Source organism: Lonchura striata, chromosome 25 (assembly GCF_046129695.1).
Source record: "Lonchura striata isolate bLonStr1 chromosome 25, bLonStr1.mat, whole genome shotgun sequence".
Classification (NCBI taxonomy): Eukaryota; Metazoa; Chordata; class Aves; order Passeriformes; family Estrildidae; genus Lonchura; species Lonchura striata.
The window spans coordinates 8,928,482-8,946,517 of record NC_134627.1 but is presented as its reverse complement, the minus strand read 5'-3'; the positions used below and the strand labels follow the sequence as shown (position 1 = coordinate 8,946,517).

The window sequence follows — 18,036 nt, the reverse complement described above, 5'->3', positions numbered from 1 at the left end:
AGCCATAAATGGAGGGAAATATACAATGGAGTGATGGGAATATCTTTGAAAACGGTGATCACAGAATATTCTTGTTTGGCTGCGGCAGGGCGGAGGAGCGCCCGGGCCCGCCGGGGCGCTGGCTCCTCCGCGCCCGCAGGGGGCGCTGCCCGCGCCGGCGCCGCGGCCCGGCGGCACAGCATGGCGGAGGAGAGCGGCGTCTGCAGCTTTGTGTTCAAGAAGCGGGTCCGGGCCGCGGGCAGCGGCCGGCGGAAACGGCCCGGCAGCGACCAGGAGCGGGGTGCGGGCCGGGGACCCGGGCGGCGTGGGGAGCCGGTGCGGCGCAGGCGAGGGAGGGCCTGGTGCCGCCCCAGCGCTGCCCGGGCCGGGCTTGGCCGCCCTCCCCGGCCCGTGGGCGTGCGGCCGAGGGCGTGAGGGAGCCCTGGGTTGTGCCACAGCGGAGTTAGGCTGGGTATTAGGAGAAGGCTCTTCCCCTGCAAGGTGGTCGGACACTGCCCCGGGGCTGCCCGGGCTCCGGAGCCTTTGGGCAGCGCTCCCAGGGCGGGACTGCTGGGCCCGCCGGGGCCGGCGCGGCCGGGGCCTCACTCGGACTTTCCCCGCAGAGAGCAGCGGGGAGGAGGGCAGCACCGTGGTGCGCAAGGAGCGGCGGCGGGACACCCCCAACCCCATGATCCAGAAGGTAAGGGAGCTCCAGGGAGTACCTGCACCGCCCAGGGGGCCTGCGGGGCCTGCCAGGCTCGGCCGTGACGGGACAGCGCTGTAGCCTGTCCTCCCCCATCCCTGCTGTGCCCCCAGACCAGGCGCTGCACGAGGGAGAGGCCGGAGTACGCGCCGAGCAGCAGCGAGGATGAGGATCCTGCCAAAGAGATCGGGGTCACCTACAAATCCACCAGGTCGGCGGTAAGGACAGGCAGCAGGGGACCTGGGCTGTCAGCTCACGTGGGGCTGGGGATCCCACTCCTCAGAGACAGAATCTGCCACTCTAAACAAGGGATTGGACATTCTTTCATATTAATGCACCTCCCTGACACCGCTTAACAGCCAAGCACCTTGTGCTGGGTTTACTTTGATAGTCCCTTCCTCCACGGGAGGCCATCAGAGGTTGGCCTTTCCCTTTTGGAGGTGAGAGTTAAAACTCCAGGATGCCATTGGACTTGCCCAACACTGCACAGATTTTTTAGGAGAGGGAGCGGTTGGATCAGGCTGGCTCAACTGCTGGGTTTGTGTTTTCAGTGTTAGACCATCTTTGGCTGCTCCCAAGGGAGGCAGTGTTTGGTTTGCCCAACCTTCTGCAAAGAATGGAAAGGGACGGGAGGAGGTGACAACTTTGGCACTCTGCAAGCTTTTGGCACCTAAGTTGGATTTGTATCTAATTGAGGCTGGCTGTAATTATTCTCTGGTTTCTGTGCAGCTGTTCTTGAAGATGTGATAAAAGCTAGGAATAGGTATCTGTTCAGGCCATTAAAAAGGAATCTAAACCAGATCACTGTGTTGAAACTGAATTTTGGCCATCCCCAGCTGGGTCAGAAGCTCAGTAACATCCTGTGTGTGGGCAAGAGGGTCCTGTGACTGAAATGACACCCACTTGAACTGGGTGACATGGCTGAACTGAGTGGGGCTTCCAGCTGAGCTGGGGCTAAGTGTGAAGGAGTTAAACAAGTGTTCCCTGACTGCAGGCTGAAAATTGGGAGCAATGAGGAATTAGTACTCTGGCCTCTGCACACACTAGGCTAGAGCCTGTAGTGACTTCTCCCGAGCAAATGCCAAGGGATAAAGCAGATGTGTCCAGTTCTTGCTCTGTGACAATCTTCAGGTAGACAGGAGCTCTCTGTCTTATCCAGGTGTTCCCTCCACTCTTGCCACAAGTTTTCCTTGCTTTTCAGAAACCTGTTGGCCCAGAAGACATGGGAGCCACAGCAGTGTACGAACTGGACACAGAGAAGGAGAAGGATGCCCAGGCCATCTTTGAGCGCAGCCAGAAGATCCAGGAGGTGAGTCAGCCTTGCTCCTCAGGAACTCTGCGGCAGGAGAGCCTGTGCTCCGCTCATCCCCTTCTTCACACCAAGAAGGGTTAGAGTTTCATCTTCCCTAGAAGTTCAAGGAGCCAGGAGTGTAAACTTTGCAAATAGGGGAGTTTTGTGGCTTTATTGGTGTTAAGGAGGGCAAGATGTTAGAGTGGTGGCAGTTGATTCATGTCATGAAGCTCTCCTGATCCTTAATCATCTCTTCTTGCTTTCCTAGGAGCTGAGAGGAAAGGAAGACGATAAAATTTACCGTGGCATTAACAACTACCAGAAGTATGTGAAGCCCAAGGACACATCAATGGGAAATGCCTCCTCAGGAATGGTGAGGTGGGTTGGGATGAGCCTCGGGGTCTGTGACCGCAGAGGAGCTCACACACCATCCCAAAGGCAGTGTCTGGGGCTGGAGCTCTCCTGTCACTGCCAGTTTCTGCCTGACCAGTGTGGTGTGTGGTTCTGGCCAGGCCCTGCTCCAGGGCCACTTTGCAGCCGGGCTGAGCCTCTGCCCCCCTTTCAGGAAAGGCCCCATCCGAGCTCCGGAGCACCTGCGGGCCACGGTGCGCTGGGACTACCAGCCCGACATCTGCAAGGACTACAAGGAGACCGGGTTCTGCGGCTTCGGGGGTGAGCACCAGGCATTCCAAGGCACCTAGTCCAGCTGTGACCCCGTGTTTGGGGTGCTGAGTCACAGACCCTTCTGTGCAGAGCTGTTTATGTAAGGTTGTCATTCGTGCCATCCCTTCTGAAAGCCCAGGGCTTCTAATTAGTGGTTATAGGAGTCCTGGAAGGGACCCCTGGGATGTTCCAGTGACCCATATTCTTACAGGTGTTGTGTGCACCAAGACCATGTGAAGGATGGGTTTTCCTGTTCTTTGTCCCACTTACCATGTGCATAACTGCTGGAACTGTCCCTGTGGCACAGGGAGGATGATGCTCACAGCCTGTCAGCACTGAGGGATCCTGTACCTGCTGCAGAAGCTTAGTGCTGCCCTGGAGAAGGAGCAGTTAGATTTTTCCTGCTGGGCAAAGCTCAGGCTGCCCTGGAATTAGGTGTCCCGGTAACACTCTGCCCTTGCAGGCTGTCTCTTATCTCCTCTTTCTTTGTGCTGCTCAGACAGTTGCAAGTTCCTGCATGACCGCTCAGACTACAAGCACGGCTGGCAGATCGAACGGGAGCTGGACGAGGGCCGCTACGGCGTCAACGGTACGGTGCCCTCACAGGACTGTGTCCAGAGTTCTGTGCGACTCCTGCTGCAGGACGAGCTGTGGGCCAGGAGCCACTGGCAGTGCTGAGCAGAGCTGCTGCTTTCACATAACCCCTGGCTCTCTGTGAAGGAGAGCACTGCCATGTGGGTCCCAGCAGCGAGCTGTGCGGGGCTGGGGAGACGGGACCGTCTGTCCCCCTGATTCCCAGGAGGTGGGATGGCATTTGTCACTCGTGTCCGGGGCTGTGGCCCAGGGCTCATGAGCGCTGCTGTGCAAATGGGGGCTATTCTCTGCTCAGCTGGAGCCAGAACTTGGTGGCAGCTGGTTTGGAAGAAAGTCTAAAAAACAGGAGAGAGCTGGAGGATGTTTCTCTTTATAGCAGTGAGTGGGTGAAGTAGAAAAGTATTTTCTCCCGAGATGAGCAACAGGCCCTGCTGGCTCATTAGCCCTAATTATAGCACAGTCCCACATGTGTTACTGACATCAGCAACACCCAGATGCCAGAGTTCCATTGTTTCCAGCAGAGATTGAATCCCACCTGCTGTGCTCTCCCCTTGTTTGTTATTTTGTGCCCCACATGTGAGCTGGGCTGGCCTCTCCTCTCACTCCACTCTGGTTTACTTTCTCTTCTGCAGACGACGAAAACTACGAGGTGAGCAGTGATGAGGAGGACATGCCTTTCAAGTGTTTTATCTGCAGAGGTTCCTTCAAGAACCCTGTGGTCACCAAGTAAGTGGTTGTTTGGCATGAGCAGGACATGTGCTGTGGATGCAGCTCACGAGTCATTCATCCACAATTGAGGCAAAGACAACCCCAGCCCATGGGCTGGGTGTAGGGGTGGGTGGGGGAATCCTGTGAGAGCCAGGGAGTCTCATAGGTGCCATCTGCAGCATCTCCTCGGAAGGGATCTCAAGCACTTATTAATTTCCACAAATGCTGCCTCATTGCCTCATCTTTCCCCCTTAACCTTGAGATTTTGTTTTTCTGGACACTGAATGGCAGCTGCACTGCCTGAGCAGAGAAATGTGGGCATGAGGAAGCCAGGAGCTTGGCAAGGATGAGGAGGCTGAGGACAGCCCTTTCTCACTCTGAATGCTGTCCTGTGTCTGGAAGAGCTCACTGGTGGCTCTGCGCTGTCGCTGCACATCAGCGAAGCAATGCTGAAACCTTCCATGAGGACAGGGATGCAGAGGAAGCTGTGCCTGCATCTCACTTTTGCCTCCCTTGGGGACCATGGAGAGAGCTGTGAGGCAGTGGAAAGGGCTGCCCAGGGAGCTGGTAGAGTCCCCATCCCTAGGGAACAAGGAACAACTGGACATGGCACTCAGTGCTCTGGTTTGGGTGACAAGGTGGCGTTTGGTCAAAGGTTGGACTCGATCGTGGAGGTCATTCCCAACCTTCCTGTGACCAGCAGTCAGTAGTTTTTGACTCCAGGACACAGTGGCTGTGTCTGGGGGCTTGCAATGACCTCTGTGTCCCTGTACAGGTGTCGGCATTACTTCTGTGAGAGCTGTGCCCTGCAGCACTATCGCAAATCCCAGCGCTGCTACGTCTGTGACAAGCAGACCAATGGGGTCTTCAACCCCGCAAAAGGTAACGGGCACCTGGGGAGAGGGGCTTCTGGGGGAGCAGCTGGGCAGCAAAGGCACCAGCTCCTGTGGGGCTTCCTGGTGCTGGACTTGGTCCTGAGCTGCAGTTCACAGTTCTTGGCTCAGCTCAGTTAGTGTCAGGAAATAATGAATCACAGATGCAGCATGAGCACCTGTGCTTGCCCAGGTGGGGAACCTTGGGAGCAACTGGAGAGGGGAAGGGCCCTGTGCCCTGGGAGCAAGAGGCAGCAGCTTGTGTGGTCAGTAATGCACTGAGGGAATGACTGTAACAGCTCCTGCCTGGACTCAGCAAACAGGGAGCTCCAAGCAGAGCCTCTGCAGGCAAGGGATTTTTGGTGGCTGCCCTGGTCCTGCTGTTCACAGGACCTGCGCCCCTGGCTCTGGGGTGGCCTGCACCTGGAGCCTCATTGTGCCTGTTCTGTTTTTCAGAGCTCTTGGCAAAACTCGAAAAACACAAAGGGGAGGAAGAAGAGGAGCAACGGTCAGACCAAGAAGAGCATCCACAGTAGCAGAACACATTTTGTATATAACTGAATAAAGCTTTTGTAGGAGAAAAAAAAAGCTACCAGCTGTAGCCAGGGGTTCTGTATCCAACCAGCAGCTACTGAACCACGCCCAGCTGTGCTGGACTCTGTCTGTGCTGCCCTGTGGGGGCACAAGGCAGGACAGGCAAGACTCAAGGTCTGAGTGAGCCATCTGCTACCCCCAGAACCCCTGAGTGCAGCCGGGGAAGGAGGGTGAAGGTTCAGTTACTCTGTAATTGCTGCTTCTGACCATGGTGCTACCGTTTCGCTCCTAACTGTGCATGGATCCTGCTGCTGTGCCAGCAGGGAACAAAGTTTATTTAAGCCCCAGTCTTTGTTTGGAGCAGACTGGAGGCATGGGCAAGGATGAGAAATACAAGCTTGCATTAAATTCTTCCTTTACCCTAAAAATGCTAATTCATGGCAAAGCAGGCTGGAGCACTGCAGTTACTGGGCATTTATTCCCTCCTGTTTGGTTCCTAGAACTCAAGACAGGGACAGAACTTCAGTGAGCTGCATGCTAAGAGATTAAATCAGGAGCCAACCCTGAGCATAGGGAGGAAGTGGAACTGGGCCTGGCCTTAACAAACACTCCTGCAACTGGGAGAATTTTACTGAAACTTCAGAAAAGAGCAAGTGCAGGTGTTTGCAGCTTGTTGCTTTAGTTGAAGTATGTTTCTGAAGCATGAAGGTAGCTGCCATAAACTGATGAGCTGTACAAAACTAAAGTAAAAGCAGGCATGCACAGCTGGCCTGTCACCCTCTGTGATTCACTCCATCATCCTGCACAAATAGCAGACTTAAAAAACAACTTCAGAAATATTTTATTTGTTTTGGAAAAAAACTAGAGTAACAAACTATCTGGGTTCAAGTACAGTTTATAAACACAAGAAGGACCTGTTGCCAGCACCACTATTCCCATCAACTGCACCTATACAAGGATTCTCAGTGCTTCAGTAAAGAGCAGATGACCTTCAGCACCATGGTCCTTGGAAAACAAGTCAAACTAAAAGCCTTAAATACACCTCCAAATAAACCAAACACCACGGAATGGGGGAGAGCTGCCACAGCAGCAGGGCAGAGCCACACAGCCATGAATCACACGGAGCCACGTGAGCAGCTTCTACCTGTCAGTGAGGGAAGGCAGAACAGCAATGGTAACAGAAAGGTTAAAGTTCAGTTCTGTACAGGAGTTGTGAGCAAGAGGATCAGCATGAAAATCAATTTACTTTTCCACTGTGCCAGGAAATAAAGTCACTGAGAACAGGCAGGTTAAGAGTGTTTCATGCTGTGAAACCAGCCCAGCTAACGTGAAGTTCAAGTGGAAGGGGATAAAAAAGCTGGTACATTGTGCAGGCATTCACACTGCTCTGGCGACCCAGGAAGCTGGAAGGGGAGGCTGGAAGACCCTGTCTGACCTGGAGTTCAGAGTGCTCAGCATTGAGTGAGAAGTCTTCAAAAGCCCTCTCTGGACTGGAAAAATCCAGTGCTGCAGAGGAATGCCCAGTGCAGCAGGAGTGCCTGGAATGGCATCAACTTGTCTTTGATCTCATGTTTTTCATCACAAAGCAGTAACTAAGAATATAATCCCTTTTTTTCCAACCCCTTAAAACTTGCCCTGTGACAATACTGTTACAGAAACTTAACCAGTTCTAAGAGAATGCCCAAAACTAAGAGCTGCCCACCTCCCCTCAACTCTAAGGCACCCTTAAAAGAGAAAGAACCAAAGAGGGCAGGGACATGCAGCCTCAACTGTGAAGAAGCCAGTGATTTTTAGAAACATAAATAGAGACCACAACTACACAGACCCACTCAGCACCCTCGAGTGCTCTACCAGAGTTCAGCTGGAAGAATGGGGGCTCCAGGCACTGCACCTTCTGGAATACTCCACAGCTCCTTGGGTTGATCCTTTTCCAGCTCAGGTCTGTCCATTTGTATCCAGGTTACTTCTTAAATAAACAGTCAGTTGAAGTTCCTTCCCAAGGACCTGTAAACTATTCTGTGTGTAACATTCATCAGCTTTTATGAACAGGACCAATAAATTACAATTTATTGAAGAAAGCTCCTCCTCAGTGTAGTCCCTGTTTTGCTAGAATTCCCAGTCATCCACATCCAGCTGCTCCAGATTTGATACCAACCCAAAAATGCCACTGGGATCCTGGGGCAGTGTCCCTTCCAAATTGGTGATGGGGGTGACAGGGCGCAGAAGTTCCGGGAGTGCTTCGGAAGCACGGCGCTTGATCTGCATGGGAAGGACAGAATGAGCACACGGGGCTGCTCAGGTGCTGCTCCACACCCAGCACTGCAGGCAGAAACAACAGGCAGGAAAGGCACGGGGCACCCTTTGGTCTCCTTAAGGAGCAGGTTAGAACTGCCTTGGGCCAGAACTCAGCAGCCTGCAGGGGATGAGCTGTCGTGGCTCCCAGAACAGGCAGATTTAAAACCTCTCTTGGATAAGAGATGCTTCAAAAACAGCCCAGCCCAAGGACCTCCCACAATGTGATGATCACCACACTGCACTACAGATAGTCAAAATCCTCCCAATCACAGAAAATTCAGCAACTCAACATCCCCACCCTCACACCAAGATAAAGCAAAGCAGTGTGCTTTACCTCTGGATAAATTAGTTCCTTACCTGCTTAAAAAAAGGGTGACTGAGCAGAGTGCTTGCACTTGGCCTGTGGAAGGGAGGTAGAATGAGGGAAGCACACAAGAACATGAGTCAGTGCTTGCAGTCAGGTAGTAGGAATAAGAAAAGACCGGGGTCCTTCCTGCCTCTCCCATTTCTCAGCAATCACGTAATATTTTATGCAAGGAGTTCAACCTCCTTCTTCTAACCTTTAAGTTACAAACTTGCACCCCCTACATCTGGCCAAGGACAGTACTGAGCAGTAGGGCACCCCTGAAAAGTCTGTCATGGCTACAGATTGCCCTCACTACAAAGAAAAATGCAGCTTTTATCACCTCCCATCATTGCTCTCTGCTGGGTGAAGAGCAGCCATTTGCAGTGATGGGAACTGGGCCAGAAACACAAGTTGTTTATTTTCCTGATGTGCAGCACCACTCATCCTCCAAGGAAGGCTGCAAAGGAATTCCTCAGGCTCTCACATAGGAAGTGCTCAAAGTGTTAACGCTGCTTGTTCTCCACACTTGCACTGCTCTCCTCAACAGGCAGGGCACATCCTCACTCCACTACACTTTTGGAAAGAAAACTGTAAACAGTATCTGCTAATTCCCAGAGTTTAACCAGCCCTAGAACAGCACAGGTCGGGAGAGCAGCTTTCACCTGGCTTTACCTGAAATCGGGGTTCCTCTGGAGGCACTGCTCCACGAAGTTGTGGAAGTAGGTGGAGAAGGTGCGGAGGTAGGGGTGCAGGGCTGGCTCCCCGTTGGCCGCGCGCACGTTGCTCGTGGCCGTGCTCTCCCCCATGCCGTAGTTTGCGCTGGAGCGCGACGTCCTCATGGTCAGCTCGTCGGCAGGAATTGTGGTGGTGTCGAGCAGGCAGGGAACAGTTCCATTCAGCTTTTCCAAGAGCATCTGGAAGAGCAGGGGCACAAGCAACAGCACAGTTCAGGTTTCCCATCATGCAGGCAGGACACCCTTCTGTGCGCATATCCCAGAGCAGGAAAGCAGTTCCACGTGCCAGATGAAGAACGAGAAAGGAGCTTGCAAACCTTACCTGAGTAGAAGGCATGTCTTTAAATGGAACGTGTCCATTTGCCAGCTCACAGGCCGTTATCCCCACGCTGTAAATGTCAGATTTTGCATCATAACCCTGCAGATTCTACATGAAAAGAAAAATTAGCTTCAGGACTTGGACGTGATTGAATGGGTAATTCCCATGACTTTGACTGCAAGTCAACAAACCCGGGTGATTAGAACAGGAACAGCACAAGCCACAGATGCACTGGTTTATTGTGGGGAGGGTTTTTTGGTTTGTTAAAACACACAGTTAAGGGCAACATTTATGTAACTGAAATCAGCCAGCCTGTAGGGATGGCCTCTGCCCTGGGTAACTTGCATCTGATGTAACATTTTGTTAATGAGACAACCTGTAGAGGTGTCTACATTTAAACTGTTGAGTCAACTAGATCGAATTCTACCCACTTGCCCTGCATTCACCCCAAATCTGTTTCCTTTAGCTTCTCCCCTTCTTTCTCCTTGCATTCATGTACCCCTCCCCTTGCTAGGGGTAACTGGTTTTAAGATAAAAAGACGAGAAAAAAGGACTAGAGTTCATTACAAGAAGGCAACTCTGCAGGTTCTCTCAGAGAGCCTGCAGTCCCTACCCCTACACCCCCTCAAGTTGCCCTAAGAGCTCACAAAATTATACAGATACAACACATCACTAAACACAAGCAGTTTCTCTTAAACACACCTGCTGCAAAACCTCAGGACTAAGCCAAGGCAGCACTTTGATGCTGTATTTGGGGAAGTCATGAACAACTTTGAGTCGCTGCCCATGGTTGATCATACTCAGGTTACTCCGCAGACCAGAGAGGTAGACCTTTCCATCTACAGAGATCAGGATATGGCTGGCTTTAACACTCCTGGGGAAAAAAGGGAAAAACAGTCAGGTTCCCTGGCCTTTACTAAATAGCTCAATGCACAGCACAGTACCTGATCAGCTTCCTACCAGGAGGCTGAGAGTCCTAACAACTATCTTTGGATGATGGGCAAAATCAATTAACAGGATTCTATTAATCACCTTTGCAAGTTCACACAGAATGTTTCTGTGGCGAGGAGAAATGCAGGACTAAATGTTATGGATTGTGATTAGATACACAGTGGTCTTTGGGATAAGTTTGTTCCACAACAACACTTTCATACAGCTTAGTAAGATCAGGGATGTCACTTCCCATGAGTATCAAACTGATTTTCTCTAACAGCAAAATAATGCAAAACTTAATGTTGTTCTGTGTCTCCTGATTCATCTTCTGCTCTACTCTGAGTATTATCCAAGAACTTCCACCAGGAGGAAAATGACCAATGTATTTTTCAATACCTGTGCACATAGCCCATATGGTGGATGTAGTCAAGTGCTTTCAAGACACCTTGGAGAATGTAAGCAATGGCCAGTTCAGTCATCCCATCCGTAAAATGGGTACAGATTAAATCTTTTGCAGAACCTAGAAAGAAACAAAACACCACCTGTCAGAACAAGGACACTTCAGCTTTTCAATTTCATTTCACAGAACATGAGGGTCAGAAAAAGGTACCCCCTCTCCACTCACCATAGGCCATGAAAGAAGTCACTACCCACAGCTCGTTGTCTGCTACGAAAGTTGCTTTGTATGGCACAATGTTAGGGTGGTTGAAGAGCTTGGAAACATGAAGTTCCCCCTAAAATAAAAGATATTTGATTAAATTTCATAAATGCAGAAACATGACTGCAGTATTGATAGGCACTGCTCTCGCTGTCTGTCCTCTTCTAAGCTTGCACATTGAGTGGTATTACCTGCAAGAATGTGACCATTTCATTTGTGCAGGCCTCCAAGTTCACTCTTCTGACTGTGACATACTCTCCTGTGGGTTTATACCTGGCCAGGTTCACAACCATCAAGTCTTCAAAGCCTCTGCCTGAAAGAGAAAGCATGAAAGCTTCAGTAATGCTTGTGGAAGCACTAAGAGAACTCCTCCAGCCCATGACCCTTCAATAGTATTTACCCTCACTCACTGAAACCACTTTTGACCTTGTAAAAAAGAGTAATTGTTCCATCAGATACTACCTTTCTTGGTATGTATCTGAGAGGAATCCTCCTGACCAGTATCCTGTCCTTCAAATTCAGGACTGAGGCAAGAACACTGATTAGAAGCAACAAGGACAGGTTTCAGGCTGCTTCTGCTGACTGTACTGCACCCCCAGCATCACTGACCAACTACATGTCCCTCTCAGGTGGAAACCTTTAGGACTGGCATCTCATTTTTTATTCAAATTACTTTAAAATCAAAGAGGCATACATCCAATATCAAAAATAAGCAATCAATCAAGAAAAGGATAAATCTGCAGAAATTATTTTCTTTACAAAGCAGACTGATCCCCAGCCCTCAAGAATTACCTATGATAGTGAGCAACTCATAGCAGCTGCTGTCTGGCAGGAAGCTGCTCATGGTGTCCCTTTTAGGGGAAGAAGCTATCGACTCGGAGCTCGCCTCATTTGTCTGAGGAAAAAAAATGAAGTCAAGTCAAAGGAAATAAAGGTCACCTGCTGGAAAAATCATCTGCCCCTCATTATCATACACTTCAAAATAATAGGAATACAGAAGAGGATTTAGTTGCTGTCAAAATAATTTTAAATAGTCATTTATCAATTGAAACTCAGGAGATGCCTCATTTCAGAAGATCCAGACATCTGTGTTACAAAACATGGAACAAGTAGATTTTTAATCACTGTGAGAATTTACTCAGGAATATTTTGATAAAGCCAATTATTATTCCCCAGGACAGCCTAAACTCTGCTTTACAGTAACTGCCTTTCTCTTATAGTTACAAACTCCTGCGCCACCAGCCTGTTGCCTGAGCCAGAGCCAAAGGGAAGCTGTTCTTAGCTCTCCTCTGCACCATAGCAGTTGGTGTTCCTGGTGGATGCTGCAGCTCCTGCTTCTCAGCTCACCTGGGATAAGCCCAGCATAGCTGAAGCTGCTTAGCTGAATGGTACAAGTGATGAAGAAAATCAGACACATGAAAAGAGAAGCTCCAAATGAAAGCAAAAACTGCAAAGCATTAAGTGCTTCTGAATGAAAAAAAGGGGAAAAAAGCACCCCCAGGCCACACAGGGAAGCAGCATTCCCAAATCTGTCAGCTTTCCCTCAATCCACCTGCCATAAAGCTTCCTGCCTCCTTTACATACTCTGAAATCTTCCCCTACAGGATTTTGCAGATGATAAACTTCAATATTCTTGCAAGTTCTTTTATACTTTCCAACTCCTTCAAATGTCCAAAGGAGACCCACCTAAAGGGGATTAAAATTTATGTGGTATCTAAAACCGTCTTTAGTTATCTCCAATTTCCAGCACATTAACTCCTCCTGGCATTTGGAACACCAGCTCAATTTTTCCACCTCATTCTTCATCAACTGCAAATGCCCTTTTATCAGACCTTCCTCAAGGTAAATGAAGCAGAAAAAGTTTGTGCCTTTTCCTACCATGAGAGCAGACTCTGTTTTTTATTTCCATCACTGAATGATGGAAACAACACAGTGACAGCTAAAAAACAAGGAACTTGCTGTTCTACCCTCAGCCCAGGGTAAAGGCAGTGCAAAGAGCACAGACAGGAGTTTGCCGTTAATCACCTCTGGGTGCTAAGAGTACTTTGGGAGTAAATTAGAGCCACACCTCCCAAATTCCACCTTTCCAACTGGCTTTGATGAGCATGCTGCCTACCTTTAAAGTATTCCATTAAGGGAAAAGGCAAAAATTAAGGTGCTTTGGTACAATTTCAGTGCAAACAACTCAGTTCCATCTTAGCATAGCTAAAGCCCCTGGGAGCAGCATTCCCAGATCCTCTCCTTTAGTGAACACTACAGTGCTGTTTCTTGGCTCAGAACAGGCAGCAACTTTCCACTCAGGATTTCAAACTTCTGCTAGAGAGGCCTGTCCATTCTGACCTCAGCTTTATCATTCATTACTTCTTTCAGCAACTTCACACAGTCCTGTCAACAGCAGGACTGCCAGGAGAGACACACAGGCAGACAGAAACCTCTGAAGCACAAAGGCACCACCAAGGAGATGGAAGCAGGGGGCTGGGAAGCAGTCATGGAGCAGTGACAGCTGGTGAGACACTGAGCAACATGTAAGTGCTTTGCTTTATTAAAATCCACTCCAGGGAGAGCATAAGCCAACAAAACAGATGCAAAGAATTAAATAAATTTAATCTTCTTAATGGTGTAGGCTGTGCAGTAATGGAAAGATACTGTGAATTCCCTATTGAAAAGTCTTCTAGTTTGAGGTCTTCACTCACCTCTCCCCATGTTAGCATTGACCAATAAGAGTTAATGCAAAAGGAGCTCAACCAGAAATTTATCAACATCATACAACAGTTTTAAAAAAGAAAGTTAAACTGAAATGTCATTTATGAGGTACTGCAAAAAAGCTCCTCAGTGGTTTCACACAGGACAATTTTTGGTGTATGGTCAAAAGCAGCTGCAAAATGAAGTCCCAAATGACCAGTTTTATGGCATGACATTCATTTAGAGCTGGCTTTTGGCTTCCGAGTCCAGTTTAATTTGAGATAGATTTAAAGGAAATTAATCTTTGAAAGGCAGCTACTGGTATAAATGCCATAACACAATCACTTATGTGATGCTTGCAACGATCTGCATTTGCCAAATAACATTCATCTGAGTTAGTAAGATGGAATATCAGTTTTGTTCTGCTGTCTTCCCCTCCATCTCCTCACTCCCTCCCTCACTTCAGCATAAGCAACAAAGATTTTCCTTCCACCCTCCTTCCCAAATTATGCGTCTTTATAGCCCTGCTGGAAAAAAGAAGATCTAGATGTAAAAAGATCAAAATGAAAATCAGCATGTGTCTAAATCCCAAGAAAACCCTTGGAAAAAAACAAAACACATGCTAATCTCAATTTACTTCCAGCCAAGCATGTCTAACACTCAGCAATTTTAAAAAAGGTGTGAATTTACTCGATTTTATATAAAACATTCCATATATATCTCCTATTTTGAGCTTTGTTTGTGCCAGTAAATTACATACACTGGCACAAAAATCAATTATAAGTAGCTTGAACTGGCACAGTTATGATCAAACCACACTTAATTTGTGTTTCTAATTATCTTAAAGTAGAGCAACACCTGCACACCTGTGGTGTGGGGAGGTAGGGTATCATTTAGATTAAGATACTCTATTGTTAATTGTGATATTTGATGTGTTACACGCTCAGTGAGTAGTCAGGGCCTGCAGAACAAACACTTTTCAGAAGTTCCATAAAACTAAACTCTTCCTTCCTTCTCTGAAGGATCGGAACTAAATCACCTCAAAAAGAGACCCTTGAGGGGCTGGGGGGAGGAGAATGACAAACAAATAGAAATCCAAGAGATTAAGTTTAAATTTTTGAGTTATCACATATAGTTTGAAAACCACACACCAAAATCTCCACTCCGGGGTGAAACCTGTTTCCACACTTGTAGAGCTAAATATAGAGATGAGATATATAACTAAGATAAAAAGAAAAATCAAACTTCCACAAGGAATAATCTCCATGCAATGAACCACAGCACCACAGCCTGCACAAGTCACTTACTTTTCTCCGAGAGTCACCCGGAGGCTGCTCTGGAGTAAAGAAATTAATTGTTCACCATGTTGTGTTCAACAGATACCCATTAAATTATAGCTGGAAAACTAAGTAAATAACCCTAGATGACCCTTTTCAATATCAAATATACATGATTTTCTGTTTTATAGAAAGACAATGTGCACACAAAATTGCAGCACTAGTCATACTGCAGTACAGGATCAAAGAGATTCACATAGTGCTACTGTCTGTATATTTGACATAAATGTAAGGTGACAATTTTTTTTTTACTGTAACTCTAAGTATTAACCTTCTGTCATGTCCCGTATTGCAGGGGGGTAGGACATGGTGATCTTTAAAGGTTCCTTCCAACCTAAACAATTCTATGATTATAAACACATTCTAAGATGACTCTTACCAACAGAAGAAACTACCTAGTATTATTTAAAGTAATAAAAATTCCTTTACTCCCCCTGGAAATTCAAATCTAGACACAGGTCCTATGCTCTGTTTTCCGTGTCATTGATCAGGAATTCTGCATCCTCGTGGGCAATTTGTTTGTTATGCAAAAGCAGAGCACAAACCTGTCAGCTCCTGCTTCTGGGGAGCCATCAGCAGTTTCAAAATCCATTTTTACTCAGAAAATTATCATTAACCTTCTCAGACCCCAAATTCATCTTTTGCATATGAAAAAAAATGTGGTTATGCTAAGCAATACATAACTATTTTAGAACTGTTATCAATATGGAAGTGACTTCCAAATAACTTGCTACATCCTGGACACTTCCATGTTACATTTCTGTAATGTAAGCTGCCTAGGCAGCTTGAACACCTGGACTGACAATGAGATTTAACCATCTCTTTGAGTGATAAGATACATCTTTGCTACCAAATCACCAAGCTTTACAGCTAAAAGAAAACATTTCTAGCAATATCATTTAACAAGAGGAAAACTTACCTCCAAACAGCTCGAACTCTCTTAATCCCTCAACAATGAACTTCTCAGACACCCACCGCTGAAAGAAATAAAAATTCTCCACACAATCACTTATTCCATCCAGAGAAAAGTTTCTCTTCCCCTTCCCCACAAGAACAAAAACCCCAAATGTCAATGATTCTGCTGTGGTCTGAAATGGATTTGTTGCATCAGCAGTGACATCCTTATTTTGGACAAGGGTATTCCCTTTTTAGGGCAATGACGTGCATCCAGCAACCCCACAGGTGTTGTTGCTATTCCCAATCAACATGCACTTACAATAAAGTTAATATCATTTAATCCATTCTAACAAGTTTTTATACATGCACATACAGCAAAAACAATCAAGATGCAACAACCCCTTCATACAGCCAAATAAAAGATGGATTTTTAGGTGTAAGAGGTTTTAAAATATGCTTTCACTATTTACAAAGAGGTGGTGTCTTTGAGAATTCAAATATTTGGGTTGTATATCTATTGACTGAATGCAAAACTAGAACATAAATATGCTAAAGCTGTTGTTCTCTTCCAGAATTCATGTCTGAAATTCACAGCAAGCATTAGGTTGTGTAGATGAGTGTTTCCACCACTGTCTAATACTGCAGTTCAAATAATATACATATATATGCACACAGGACACAAGAGAATAGGAGATTTTAAGCTTGCAGAGTGTTGATCATGAAGGTAAATCATCGATCACAAACACTCCCATGGCAGAATTTGCTACTTGCAAAAGATTTTAATAAACACTGATGTTATTTAGTGCATGGGAAGCTGGTCCTGGAGAGCACCAAGGAGTCTTTAGGTGATGATGACCCAAAACTTGTATGTAAGAATACCATCTGAACGCATCAGAAGTGTTCTGCTGCTGGAAACGTCCTCATTTTCTGCTGAAAAGCAGAATCAAACAAAGCTGTTGTGTTTAGCTTTGCGAGCAAAGTGAAGGGAAAAAACAAATAAACTGTGACACAGGTGAGGAGGGTACTTTTTAAAGAACGACTGAAAATAAGCAGCTTTATGGCCCTTTTTCTTCACTGCAAAGCCCATCAGAGTCCCTCTGCACTGCACCCCAAGGAGATACAGGTGTATGTGCGAGAGTAAAGGCTTTAACACAGGGTTTGAACCCTGACCCGCGTCTTGTTACCAAGCCTATGATCAGTTTTCCTGTGCCCTCATGGTGCTCTCCAAGCCCGGCCACTCTGCACAAGCGTCAGACTCGTTCTACCGAGACGCGAGGGAAGCGGGAAGGTCTTCAACACTCACCCTAATGCGCTCGGGTTTACTTACAAGGAAAGACATGGATCCGCCGCTGTGGGGCAGGCGCAGCAGGACGGGTGGCACACCTGCGGGCACGGGCGCGTCACCCCTCAGCGAGCACCGAGCCCCTCACCTGCCCGCGGCCCGGCAGCCCCGGCGGGCCCCGGGAGAGCGGTAACCCCGGTAAGCGCCACCGGTACCCCCACAAAGCGCCGACACCCCCTAACTACCGCGGGCCCGGCAGCCCCGGTAAGCGCCACCGGTACTCCCACAGAGCGCCGACACCCCCAGGACAGCCCCAGGAGAGCGTAACTCCGGCAAGAACTGCCCAGAGGCCCCCAGAGCAGCGGCCCCCTGGCCAGCCCCGGGCCCTCACCCGTGCGGGGGCGTCCCGGCCCTCCCGCGCCCCGGCCCCTCCCGGGCCCCTCACCCGTGCGGGGCCCCTCACCCGCGCGGGGCTGTCCCAGCCGCCCAGACCCGCTCCCCTGTGCCCCTCCCGGACCCCTCACCCGTGCGGGCCCTTCCCGGGCCCCTCACCCGTGCGGGGCCCCTCACCCGTGCGGGGCCGTCCCGGCCGCCCAGCCCCGCTCCCCTGTGCCCCTCCCGGACCCCTCACCCGTGCGGGGTCCCTCCCGGACCCCTCACCCGTGCGGGGTCCCTCCCGGGCCCCTCACCCGCGCGGGGCCGTCCCGGCCGCCCAGCCCCGCTCCCCTCCCGGGCCCCTCACGGACCCCTCAGGCTGCGGCCGCCGCTCACCGGCGAGATTCGCTGCGCGTGACGTCACCGCGCCGACGCGTGACGTCACGGCTGCGGTGCCGCGGGCGGCGGGGAAGGAGCCGGCGCCATGTTGGGTCCCTCAGGGGAGCGGGGCAGCCGCGTCCTGAGCCTTGGCCGCATCCCAGCACTGCGGGCCGGGACACAGACCCCCTGCAAAACAGCTGGGGGTGCTGGCTGACGGGCGGCTGAACGTGAGCCCAGTCGGCAGGAAGGCCAGTGCCACCTGGCTTGTCAAAACGTCAGCAGGACCAGGGCAGGGATTGTCCCCCTGTGCCAGGCACTGGTGAGGCCACACCTCAAGTGCTGGGTCCAGTTCTGGCCCCCTCACTTTAAAAGGATACCGAGGGGCTGGAGCAGGGAAGGGAACGGAGATGGCAAGGGTTTGGAGCCCCATGAGGGCTGAGGGAGCTGGAAAAA

The 18,036-nt window shown here is 49.3% G+C and overlaps 2 protein-coding genes across 4 annotated transcripts; one reads left to right on the top strand and one right to left on the bottom strand.

Moving 5' to 3' along the window:
* The first annotated feature begins 159 nt into the window (after positions 1 to 159).
* LOC110474826 (E3 ubiquitin-protein ligase RNF113A) lies at positions 160 to 6,629 on the top strand. 2 transcript variants are annotated; one of them, XM_021538553.3, is made up of 10 exons: positions 160 to 280; positions 603 to 679; positions 796 to 900; positions 1,884 to 1,991; positions 2,242 to 2,351; positions 2,539 to 2,645; positions 3,136 to 3,225; positions 3,863 to 3,956; positions 4,714 to 4,820; positions 5,267 to 6,629. In XM_021538553.3, exons 1-10 carry the CDS (start codon positions 181 to 183, stop codon positions 5,344 to 5,346), a joined length of 978 nt encoding a protein of 325 aa, XP_021394228.1. In that variant the 5' UTR covers positions 160 to 180; the 3' UTR covers positions 5,347 to 6,629. The 2 variants fall into 2 exon arrangements, with proteins under 2 accessions (XP_021394228.1, XP_021394229.1); XM_021538554.3 differs by lacking the exon at positions 160 to 280 and adding an exon at positions 372 to 480.
* Positions 6,169 to 17,611, bottom strand: STRADA (STE20 related adaptor alpha). 2 transcript variants are annotated; one of them, XM_021538552.3, is made up of 13 exons: positions 17,574 to 17,611; positions 16,873 to 16,928; positions 15,568 to 15,625; positions 14,619 to 14,647; positions 11,422 to 11,524; positions 10,821 to 10,942; positions 10,597 to 10,705; positions 10,368 to 10,491; positions 9,741 to 9,912; positions 9,042 to 9,146; positions 8,658 to 8,899; positions 7,997 to 8,039; positions 6,169 to 7,603 (listed from the first exon to the last, which is right to left on the bottom strand). In XM_021538552.3, the coding sequence occupies exons 2-13, from the start codon at positions 16,882 to 16,884 to the stop codon at positions 7,451 to 7,453; spliced, it is 1,272 nt and encodes a 423-aa protein (XP_021394227.2). In that variant the 5' UTR covers positions 16,885 to 16,928; positions 17,574 to 17,611; the 3' UTR covers positions 6,169 to 7,450. The 2 variants fall into 2 exon arrangements, with proteins under 2 accessions (XP_021394227.2, XP_021394225.2); XM_021538550.3 differs by having other exon boundaries at positions 16,849 to 16,928; positions 17,574 to 17,604.
* Positions 17,612 to 18,036: the final 425 nt, after the last annotated feature.